We start from the raw sequence: 12,204 nt of genomic DNA, 5'->3' as shown, positions 1-12,204 counted from the left end.
CCCCAAACTTGGGGCTTAAATTAAGAAACTTGGAGTTTCTTAATTTATTCCTTCTTTCCTATACTTGAAGAAATTGTATTAGATAAAAAACGAAACAAAAAAACTTCATGGTTCTACTGATGCTGAATGACAAAACAGTGGGCTTAACATCTGAAAGCATTTATAGAATTCAACCACATATCCTTTAAAAACCATACAAATTACACACACACACACACACACACACACACACACACACATTGGGGCTTATCCTACATCTGGTTTGTAAAGTCTCAAAGATCTAAAATATAGCAGCTGAGTTCAATAAATCATAAAAGCTGGTTCTGAAATTCAGCCATGTTCTTCCTTCTTTAAAAAGAAATAGAAAGGTCAGAAAATAACAAATATCACTGTGGTTGTACCATCACATCAGTACAAACAGATACAGAAGACTTGCTCGCTGGTAACTTTTCCTTTTTTTTTTTTTTTTTTTTTTTTTTGACTTGAAATCAGATCAAAGATGGACTGGCTTGTTACAAAAAACCAACATCTTAGAACTATGGATTAAAAGCCCATTATCTACACTGATACAAGTCTGACACTGTTCTGAACAGTAGTTACTGTCAGCATAAACAGTGGCTATTTCTTCTTATTAATGTATGAAGAAAATCTTTCATTCAATGACCAAACTGAATATGAGTTTGGAATGGATTATAGAACCATTCGCTTTAGGTACTAAGATTTTCCTGCTAGAATGACCTGTAAGGTCAGAGAAAGAATCAGTCTGTTTGGAAATTTTATATCAAGGTAGCCTTCAAACAGAGATAGCTTATCTAACAGTTCGAAATAAGAAACTCTTAAGTACCTAGTTGTTGTGCACCCTATGGGCTTGTCTGCTAAAGGAGCTAAGCAAATATCTATTCCCACTCACGTTCAGGAACTGGAGTGTTCACTTTATGAAGTTTAGCTTAAGCTGGTACTGCATGTAAATACTGTTTATTCTAGAATCAACTAGGATTCTTGCTAGTTAAGGGTCTCGGATAATTGTCTACAAATACACTGCTACCCTAGCTTCCTAATAACTTCCACAAGGGCCACTCCCACAGATACATTTGTAGCTTATCTCACTATTTTTGTGGATAAACTGGAGGTAACAATATCTCTATAGTTCTACCCTTGACCTTTTTCTTACTGGTTCAGATAACCACTAATCTTTCAAGTGGTACTTTTCCAAGTTATTCATTTATATCAGCCCCAGAAAGTTGTATCTGTCCTCCCTTTCCTATTTTAAAAAAAAATCCTCACTTTAGTCACCCTCAAAATTTAATATTCTGACTTTTCTATTTAATATTCTTACTAATTATATTTAGTATGTACATGAAAATGCTAGGTCACGGTACATGTTTAGTGGGCTTTGTGATTTAGAAACACCTCAGAATATCTCCAATTATCTCAAGAGGTGTCCCTAAAATAGAAAATTTAATACTAAAAATGACAAAAAATCCACATTAATTAAAAAAAGCCATTCCCAACAAAATAAAATCCTACAAAAATTTGGCAGAAAGGAAGGTCATTTCCTAAACTATAGTCAATTACCAATTCAAAGGCTACAGAGCTCTGTACCTGTCCGCAGCAAAGCAAGAAAAGGTGGTGTCTAAGCTGCTTTGATTTATCTCAGAAACAATAAAGTTCCTTGTGAGGGAAGAATCATAAAAAAATTTTTTCATGATGGGTAGGGAAGTAAAATATACTTTGAGAGTTTAACTCTCAAACTCTCAAAAAAATTAAAGCAATTATCTGATAAACTTACAGCTTTTGTGGGATAATATATACACACTTAAAGACAGAGGACAAAGACTAGCATGATATTTGACTAAGAAACAAAGAGATTGTGTCATCAGCCTATGTGTGGGACTATAAACCAGTTATGTTCAAAATGAAGAAGACATGCCGGACTTCCCTGGTGGTGCAGTGGTTAAGAATCCGCCTGCCAATGCAGGGGATATAGGTTTGAGCCCTGGTCCAGGAAGATCTCACATGCTGTGGAGCAACTAAACCCGTGCACCACAACTACTGAGCCTGAGCTCTAGAGCCCATGAGCCACAACTTCTGAGTTCGTGTGCCACAACTACTGAAGCCTGCGCGCCTAGAGCCCGTGCTCTGTAACAAGAGAAGCCACCGCAATGAGAAGCCTGGGCACCGCAACAAAGAGTAGCCCCCGCTGGCCGCAACTAGAGAAAGCCTATGTGCAGCAACAAAAGACCCAACATAGCCAAAAATAAATAAATAAATTAAAAAAAAAATGAATAAGACATGCCATTTTGATGCAGAGCATGATGATGTTCAAAAGATGTTTTCAAATGCTACTGAACAAGATCACAACTTGGATATAAAAGGTATTCTGAAATCTGTATAGATATTTACTTTCTGGTGATAAAAATCTTGGAAGTGTCTTGCTTCCTTCTTCAGGATTCTGCATTTTCTGCAGGCATTTTTAAAAAAAGATCTAGGTTTGGAAATACTATATAACATCAAGTTAAGAAATAAAGAACAGGGCTTCCCTGGTGGCGCAGTGGTTGGGAGTTGGCCTGCCGATGCGGGGGACGCGGGTTCGTGCCCTGCGTGCCACAAAAAAAAAAAAAAAAAAAAAGAAATAAAGAACAAAGAAACTTCCCTCCATCTGAGAAATGCTTTAGAGGACCATAAAGATGTTCAACCAATGATAAAATAAAGGAAAAAAATAGCATAGACTCTTGATAGTTCAGAAGACAAAACTAATTAGTATGAATTCTAGGCAGGAATTAATTCAATCAATTTTTCCTCCTTCTATAGGTTCCTTTCCTGAAAATGAATGCTTTCTTAACAATAGCAGCTACAATTTACTACTCACTATGTGCCAGGCACATACATTACATATGCAAGTAAATACTTTTTTTTTAACCATAATATTTACCTTTCCTTATGTTTTCAAACTTTTCCTTGCTTTTCAACAAAATATGGTATGGGAATTCCCTGGTGGTCCAGTGGTTAGGACTCACACGCTCTCACTGCCAAGGGCCCGGGTTTGATCCCTGGTCGGGGAACTAAAATCCCATAAGCCATGAGGCACAGCCAAGGAAAAAAAAAAACGGTAAACATGAAATGCTAAAATTCCTTTAAATTGCAGGCTATAGTGGTAGGAACTAGAAAAAAATAAAGAACATTTACTGAGTGTCTATTATATACTAGGCACATGTAAGGCACATAATACCCTCATACTAACACTTGAGATAAGCATTACTATCTCCTTTTACAAACAGAAATTTCGTGTTCAGAGAACTTAAAAGCAATTTCTCTAAGGTTACGAAACAAAAAGCAGCTGAGGCCAGATAAAACCCATCTGCTTGACTAGGAAGTCTGTGCTTTTCTACGTCATCCTTTCAAGATGGTGGTAGGTCTTTAAACAACAAACCAATTAATAAATTTGATCAAGAAAAATATAACTGACAGAATAAACTGTTTTAAATTTAATATACTAACCAAGATACCTTATGAGTACACCAAGATACACAACATGTTTTAACATTCAAAAGAAAATGGTCTTCTATATTAAATTAGGTTGTAATCTTTGGCTGTATGTGTAATCTTGGGCAAGTTACTTAGTATTTCTGAGTCTCAATTTCCTCATCTGTAAGAAGAGGATATTAGGTATCTTACAGATTGGTGTGGTGAAGATTAAAGATTAAGATGATACAGATAATGGTTAGCACAGATGCTCACACATGTAAGATATGTGTTACTCTAACACAGTGAAATTGAGGCTGTAAAGGATGCTAACAAATATAATGCAAATGTTTCACTTTTTCCCACAAATTACTAGGAAAAAAATCACAGTTGCTCCCAATCCCTACCCAGTGTTTCAAAATTTCCTTAAATGTTTTATCTCAGTAAAAATTTGATAGAGATGAAAAACAGCTTGTGTATATACAAAGAACAAAGACTAGAGGCGGTGGTTAAAGAAGGAGAGGGGAGGTTCAGGAGCCCTAAAAAGGAAAGAAAACATCCTGAAAAGTCAAAGCACACCCATACCTTCAGAAAGACTCCCAGATAATCTTAACAACTACAAATGCCTCCTATTATCTACAGGCCAGGAGACTTTAGGCTTTTATCCAGGGTAGACTGCTATGACAATTTATCTCTTTTCATATCTGAGCTGGTCTTATGTGTTCCTCAATCTTCCTCTGGAGTGGGAGAGCGGGTCTGCTATAGGAAAAGCATAAAGGTTATATTTGGTACAGAACTCAATAATGCTGTACTTCTAGATGTGGCCTAAGAGTGTGTTTATTTTTTTACATGTCTATGCCTTTTACCTGTATCGACTGCTACTAATCTTCCCAGACAGAGTTCAAATGTCAACTCCTGAGGCCATTAGTACTTCCCAAGGCAGAGTTAGTTCCACCTACTCTATGTTTCCAGAGTACTTGGTACACACCTTTACTTGCCTCACTGAAATACATGTAATTAATTCACTAAATGCTTGTTTCTCACACTAGTTCCCTGCAGGCAATGATGGTGTGCTTGTATGTTCGAATTCAATGTCCAGGCATCGCTCTACTGTTGCTGCTACAGTAGTTCACTTTGTTCAATATTTCAACCTGTCTAGAGAAGCAAGTGGAAAATGTAATGTGCTTAAGAACACCATTTTTTCATCGGTAGGAAGAAAACTATGCCCATTACACCTTTTGGTTATGTATAGAGCATATTAATTTTAAAACCCTAAGAATGTAACATTTTAGACCTGAAAGGAACTTTAGATTTCCCAGTTCAAACTTCCTAAGGCTAACTGACAAGTCCAGGGTCATACAATCAATCAATAACTAAGCCAGCAGATTTGAACAGACCATTTTCTTAACCTTAGTGACCATACTGCTTTAAGAATGTCAATACACCGTTATCGGACCTTCATCCAGACATAAGTTACCATTCAGTTGTTCTGCAGTGAGGAATAGGGGAGCTGAGGTTTGTAATTATGATACCTAAATACATATCATGGATTAGAAAAAGAAAAGGCCTCTAACCAATGGTCTATGGTCAAATTATGTAGATTATCATGGCTTTGCATGTTAAGTAACACTGCCTGTTGTTCTCTGTAGTGGTGTGAGCAGTATGATACCAACCTAGCTCTTTCACTCTTTTTTTAGTAAAGGTAACATGTATTTTACAGATGACTAAAGGTTGACTGCACAAGCAGCAAACTGTGAAATCTGAGATGTTACGGTCAAGTTTCTAGTTTGGGAAGTAGGATATTCAAATGATCATGAAATAAAATATACATAGTCCATTTTCATTTTTATACCCATTTGTAAAAAATAATTCACATTGATAAAGTCCTATGAATTACATATATTTCAGTAAAAGCATCCAAATAGAAAACCATTACTTTAAATTCCATTTGTTTTAGACACTGAAAAGGTAAGTAGTGTAACAATAAGTGTTCTCGGTTTATTATTTTGGTATCATTTATCAAAGTACCAGTTTTTAAAGTTTAAAAAAATTCTCTTTTAAAAACCTGAGATTTCAACATAGCATTTAATCTAAAATATGCTTTTAATTAAAATGCATTTATCATTTATATATCCTTAATAACATTCAATACACTTAAATACTATTTTCAGCATGGTTTCAAAGCAGTATGATCATGTTTGATGCTGATGTTAAGTACAGAATTGAAAATAATAATTTCTAATATTTTCTATACAAATATCTAATAAATCCCAAGTAAAGAAGCTAGTAATACAACATATAAGTAGGCTTGACTTGTGAAATTTTCTAATGGTTCTCAAAGAAATCAGTTTCATGAGAATTCACTGGCTTTCCTTCCCCCTCTCCTTGGCTCATCCTTAACACCTGAGACAATACAGAGAATTACCTCCAGGTAGTGAATGCTGTTTTGATTAGGATTGCAAGGAACACTGGTGACCTCCAGTGTTTATTCTTTTTCCAGGTTGTTCTGTCCATTTTGCCCTTTTGTTTTAAAAATGAAAGAACTATGAAACAACAAAAATATACTGTTTCTTAAAATTAATGTCAGGCAAAGAAATGAGATGAATTTTTCATTTACTAATCTGGTATTTTTTAAAACCTGTGCAGTTATACTAAATATTAATATGTAATTTAACTTCTATTACTCTCATAGAATTATAGTAACAAATTACCCAAAAAATCGCAGTTACATGTTTTAGCTGTTCTGTCAGTTTTAAATATGACTTCCGTTAATCTAGCAGAAATCATGTTATGCTGTTAAACCACCTACCCCTGCACAGCACACAACTGTTAAAATGTAAATTGCCCAACTATTTTTAGCTGTCACTGAAAAAAAATCCTGTCTTTGGGAATAATGATTTGAGGCATTGTGTTCATTTTGTTTATCAAGCAGCTATTCAGTCTCTAGTGGGTCCAAGTGCTTATGCAAGCAAAAGCTTTTAAGAATGCCTGCAGCTGCAATCCAACCTTCCAGGTAAGCTGCAGGTTCAGAGCACAGCTGCCCTAGGCTGCATAAAACTCAGATCCATCTGGAAGTGAGTTTCAAAGAGGATTTCAAATTTGAGTTTTCATGTATCACATGGAAGAGAAGGAGGGGGAAGAACATAGGAAAGAAGGAAGGCAAACAACCAAAAAGATGGTATCTCTACTTCAGCCTTAATAAAAAGCTCAGACCCATGCTGTTCCTTCTAGATTACTACTTGCCAAGCCAGATATTCCATTCAGTGTATACTTCGATGAGCTGTGACTCATCCAGCAGCACCTGCGCCCATGTGTTAAGTACTGCCAAATAAAAGGCCAACATCCATTTACACAACAAAGAGATGTACCCTACAAGGCATGGGGCCTCAATCCAAAAGCCCCACTCCCCATTTGTTCTAAGAAACGGGAGAGGAAAAAAAAAATCTTCCCTCTTCACACCAGGGATTTTTAAATTGTAGGTGGATTTATGATATAGGTTCATTTACAAATACTTTTACTCTTTAACAGAATAAAGTATACTTAATAGCACAAACACCCCTACAGCATTTGATTATCATGGCCATTAACGGTTGTTCACCAAACCTTTCCAACCTCCTTCATGAAAGCTCTTTATTCTCAAAGGATACATTTTTGAGCAAAGAGGGATCAACAAACTAGCTGCTTGAAAGCTTTCCTGATGCTAGGCTGAAGTTAGGAAAGGCTTAATGAAGGCTTTAAAATCCACAAGGGCTTCACAATGAACATCTGACTTGGTGATTTATGCATATTAATAACCTCAGTCCTACTGAGGCAAGCTGAGCCGAACATGTCCTCCGAATCTTAATGTCTTTAGCTCCATTGGGATTATTACAAATGTAAATTTCTAAGATTCTCAGCTATTAATCTCTGTCTGTCCTCCTGTTCAGCAACATAATGACTAATTAAACATCAAAAGACCTGTACAGGAGATCTTCTTTGACAGCTACCAGCCTAGTCCTCTTCCCAAGAGGGGAATTCAAATGACAGGGCCATGGAGTAAAAGCATATGAGTAAGCTACAAATCATTGAAGAGAAATCTTAAAAACCTAACACTGAATTTGGATTTAACTCAATCAGTGATTCCATTAAGTAGAGAACAGTTACTATGTGAAGTGTGCCTACTGATACCAACCAAATGTATCCTTACAGCCAGCAGATACTGAATACGTGATATCAGTTTGTTTACCACAAAGTCAAAAAAAATGGGTACTTACAGAAGAAGGCAAGCCAGGAGGCACCTTTCTGACTTTCTTTGCTTGCAAAGGATCTGCACGTGGGAAACAGTATATTTCATCAGCATTTATATTAGAAAAGTTTCAGACTTCAAATGAGCAGGAAAGAATTTTTCCTCCTAGTACCTTTCTTGTCTTCCAGCATTTAGAAGTAAGTAAGGGAATACAGGGATAGGGGTCTCATTCTTTCTAACTGGTTCCAGTGCAAAACAGGTACTCCTAATGAAGTGACATATTCTGAAATACATATCCCATAAGTTTGGGAAGATGACAGCAAAGTAAAACAAGAAAGAAAATAACAAACCAATAAGCATGTGTGAGAAAAGGGAATAATATTCCTTAAGCACCTATTATGTGCAAGGTTCCATATTAGGCACTTTACATCATTTATCTCAGCTCATTTGCAGAGGGGCATTTGGTACAACAGGTCAGTTTAATAATGACTCCTTAAGAGAGACACAAATTTAGTGTTCATATCACATTGAGAATTAGGTTTAAAAGCATATTAAATAAACTAAAAGCTAATGCTACAAGGTATTATGTTAAAAATTTGAAATAAAATTTAATAACTGAAAAATTAAGGTTATAATAATATCTGAGATATGCTACATAAACTATTAGATACAGGCATTGTCATGTATGATATCATCCTATAAGTATTCTATAAGAACATTTACTTTAACAATGTGTGGTTAAAACTGCAACTTCAGCACTAATTATTATACAATTTTATCCTTGGATGTTTATATTTATTTCCAAGAAATAACTAAAGTATATTTCTTTCTAAGACACAAATTATTTATTAATATAATGGAGAATATGAATATTTTCATATGCCTAACGACCTTACTTGGTATTTTACTTTTACTTATCTGTAAAATTTAATACTTGTTCATCTTATTTATTGTAAAAAATGGTGTTAATTGCACCTTTCCAATCGTACACAAATAATGGATCAAATTCAGGATTTTTCAGAGGGGTTCACTATTAAGAAGAGAGAACGCATAAGAAGGCTGGTGTTAATTACAATGTTTTTGAAAACTGTAAAAATTAGAACTGTAAAAATGGTATTTTCCTGGGTCATAAATGATATGACAATAAAACATGCAGTTGTTTAAGAAAGAATGAAACCCATTTAAATTGGGGCTGGGAATCTTTATAGTGAATATCCCAGGAGGCTGCAAAGCTAAAAAAGCAACTTTGTAAGTAGCACATGGAAAATTTTATACAATAAAAAGAGGAAAAAAACACTTATTAGCATCTATTCCCTACCCCAAGAGGCAGCCTATATTTCCTTAAAACCAAAGTGCCAAAGATAAACAACATCTGGCACACTCTATATTTATAAAACTTACAGGCAAAATTTTTGTTCTTTGTGAGGCTTTTCTAAAACCCAACTTTTCACAACTAGTACCGTATCCCTTGAGCAAAAGCCACACTCCATACATACCAAGAGAGTCAACTGAACTGTTCCTATCAGTCTGGAGCCCATCACTCTCTTTTGGGGTAGTTAGCAGTAGAATTACATTGCTGTTTAGATAAGGACAGTTCTTCACTGCCATGGGAATGGAAATTTTTCTTTTTAATCTCATCATTAGCTGCCACTCTACAATTATATAAATAATGTTGGATTCAAAATCATGAACTTAGGATACAGAGCTCACTTTTGGGAGGTTTCAAAGTGTAATAGTTAAGAGAGTAAGCTGATTGGATTCAAATTTCAGCTCCATCACACAGCAGCTGTGTGAGCCTGGGCAAGTTACTTAACCTCTTAGAACTTCAGTTACCTACAATAACCTCCTGGAGTTATTGCAGTAAATATAATACAGAAAGATGCTCAGGGAAGTGCCTAACAGAAAATGACACAATAAATTTTAGCCATTATTACTAGGTTTATATTAAAAACTGTGGCAAGAGTATTATAAGTTAGATACTGTTTTGCAGAATGTTGATTTCCTAAAGCATCTAAATAGCTTGAGAAGATGCTAAGATTGGCGTAGATTATCTCTGAAGTCCTTTCAGAGATTTTATGGATAACTGCAATGCCGAGAAAGAGTGTCTAAGACTGAGAAATAACAATAAAGAATGGAATAATAATCCACTAAACGGTATTCACCCAGGAGATGAGTGCACCTCCCTGGATACCAAGGCTTGGCTAAGTTACTTAGCTTCCAGGGTCTTGGTTCCTTATTTGCAACATGACGTTAATATTATAACCTCATAGAGTTTTTGTAAAGATGCAGTATGTATACACAGTACCTGGCATAGAAGAAATAATCCATAGTACCTAGCATTATCATAATCAAAATGAAAATGAAGAATATATAAGCTTTAATTTCTGGAAAGCTTGAGTATTTATGAAATCCACTCCCCTTCCCTGCCCTCAGTATTCCAATAGTTTATTTCCTCCTTGAACTCTTAGTAATAGTATACTGGTCTATATTAGTGCTTTTTATCACAGTGTGTGCTCACATAGCATACTAACAGATATTTTTCTAGAGTGACACCGCCACATCTAGACTCAAAAGAATGTTCTTACTCTAACTAATTTGGTGGGAAACAAAAGTGGAGATGGAGAAAAGATACTTTAACTTACCATTTCCTTAATGAGTGCAGTGGTCTAAATCATCGGAGCTAACAGTACATATACTCAACCACCCATAACACTGAGAGGTGGGCATATCTAACCAGAGCTTTCTATGCCTAGTATGACAATCCATCACTGTGCCCTTTTACATCCTCAAGCATATTCTAGACCCAAAGGCTAGGGATATTTTACCAAAATTTAGGTTTGACAGAGGTAGACATACAAATTAGGGGTGTCAACAAGTATTTGTGGAACAAATAACTGGGACATACTTTCTTTTGGTGGACTATGTTTATTTCAGAAGCTGGTCTATCCTCAATATAAACATGCTTTATAACTTCAATTTTCTTATATAAAGGATTCTTTGGTAAGAATAACCAAAAATTCCCACATTTAAACACTGACTGGATAGGGTGTCAGAGTATACCTGAGGCTTGCTGTAAGCAGCAACACAAAACAGACTGGCCTGGTTAGGCTATGTATAAGACATAAAAGAAGGAAGCTAAAGAAAATGAGATTTGCATGCTTGATAGTTACTGAGTTTCCTTTTGAGGTGATGTTTTGGAGCTAGAGATGATGGCTGTACAGTTTTGTAAATATACTAAATGTCTCTGGATTGTACACTTTAATATGGATAATTGTTATGCTAATTTTACCTCAATTTTTTAAAAAGTGGGGAGTAGAAGCAACTAATATGCAAAGAACATTGGACTTGGAGTCAGAAAATCTTAAATTGTATCCTGCATAAATCACCTCTAGTTATATGAATGTGTCCTCTTTTGAGCCTCAATTTTATGTTAAAGCTAGTAATACGTCCACTGACTACTAGGACTGCTGTATGGATGAAATGAGAATGTATACTATAAAACCACTTTGTGAACTGTTGAGCATTATATCAATTTTAGTCAAGAATAAGGTGTTAATATTAGTACATGACATTTTTATTATAAGAGGAAAAACTAATCCCATTTTTAAAGTTCCATTTTTCACTATTCAGTTCCTCTTATACTGATGACCAAATAAAAATATTTTTATTAAATATATATTATTTTATGTAAATAAGCCCCAATATCATCGTGATACCCAAGAAACCAAATTTCTTCTAATTAAAAGTACAGCCAGAAGCATAGACTAAGGGGGAGTGGGGTAGGGAAGAAACATTTGTAAAATGGGGTTTGTTGTGTGATACACTTACCAAGTGCTGCAGAGTCATGGAGTGGTCTTCTCCTGGAACTTGTGGCAGAGAATGAGTAGTACGGTGTCCCAGGTTTTCCTGAAGAAGAGATTTGTGCTGGGCTTCCAAGCCCTAGATCTTGTCTCAGGAGACTAGACTATAAAACAAGGCCAAAAAAACAAGTTATCTTCTCATTGATTATGAACCCAGATCTGAAAATGACATCACTCCTGAACTATCTATAGTAACTTCAACAAACCCTTGAATTTAGGAAGTATCTAAGTACTTACTTGAATTTAATTAGACCATTAGTTTAAACCTGTATTTTCTCTTTTTCCCCATCCTCATGTTGCCTGCTTTCTAGTAATTATGTAGATCCATACACTCTGAGGGTTGAAAGGTACTTCAGTTACTATGCAGTTCCACTCTTTAATCATCAAGAACATTTTTGAAAAATGGCCACTCAGTCTTTGCTTGAATGCTTTCATGACCACAAAAGGTAGTCAATTCTGTTCTTTTTCCATTTTTTTTTTTTCCTTTTTGGAAAGCTCTCATTGTTTGAAGAGTGCCAATATTTTCAAGACTAGCCATTCCTGTTTTCTTCAACTGTGTCTCATGACATGGTTTGAATGTCCTCCTCACCATCTCTGATACAGACCTCTAGATTTTCCATTTGTCAAAGTCTCTTGCAAAGGAGAATGGAGAATAAT

The 12,204-nt window shown here is 35.5% G+C and overlaps 1 protein-coding gene across 8 annotated transcripts in view; it reads right to left on the bottom strand.

The window, feature by feature from the left end:
* Positions 1-12,204, bottom strand: part of TCF12 (transcription factor 12) — a 379,535-nt gene that overhangs the window by 71,912 nt on the left and 295,419 nt on the right. For 5 of the 8 annotated variants that reach the window (XM_065900482.1, XM_065900475.1, XM_065900446.1 and 2 more), the window contains 2 exons: positions 11,516-11,651; positions 7,716-7,768 (listed from right to left, as the gene is read on the bottom strand). In XM_065900482.1, coding sequence (XP_065756554.1) covers positions 7,716-7,768; positions 11,516-11,651 — 189 coding nt within the window. Of the gene's footprint in view, positions 1-7,715; positions 7,769-11,509; positions 11,652-12,204 lie in introns of those variants that run through there. The other 3 variants (XM_065900521.1, XM_065900541.1, XM_065900531.1) reach the window with 2 other exon arrangements.

The sequence above is a fragment of the Phocoena phocoena genome, chromosome 2, assembly GCF_963924675.1.
Source record: "Phocoena phocoena chromosome 2, mPhoPho1.1, whole genome shotgun sequence".
In the NCBI taxonomy this organism is placed as follows: domain Eukaryota; kingdom Metazoa; phylum Chordata; class Mammalia; order Artiodactyla; family Phocoenidae; genus Phocoena; species Phocoena phocoena.
Note: the sequence above shows the minus strand (reverse complement) of the source record. Positions and strands in the feature narration are given on the sequence as shown.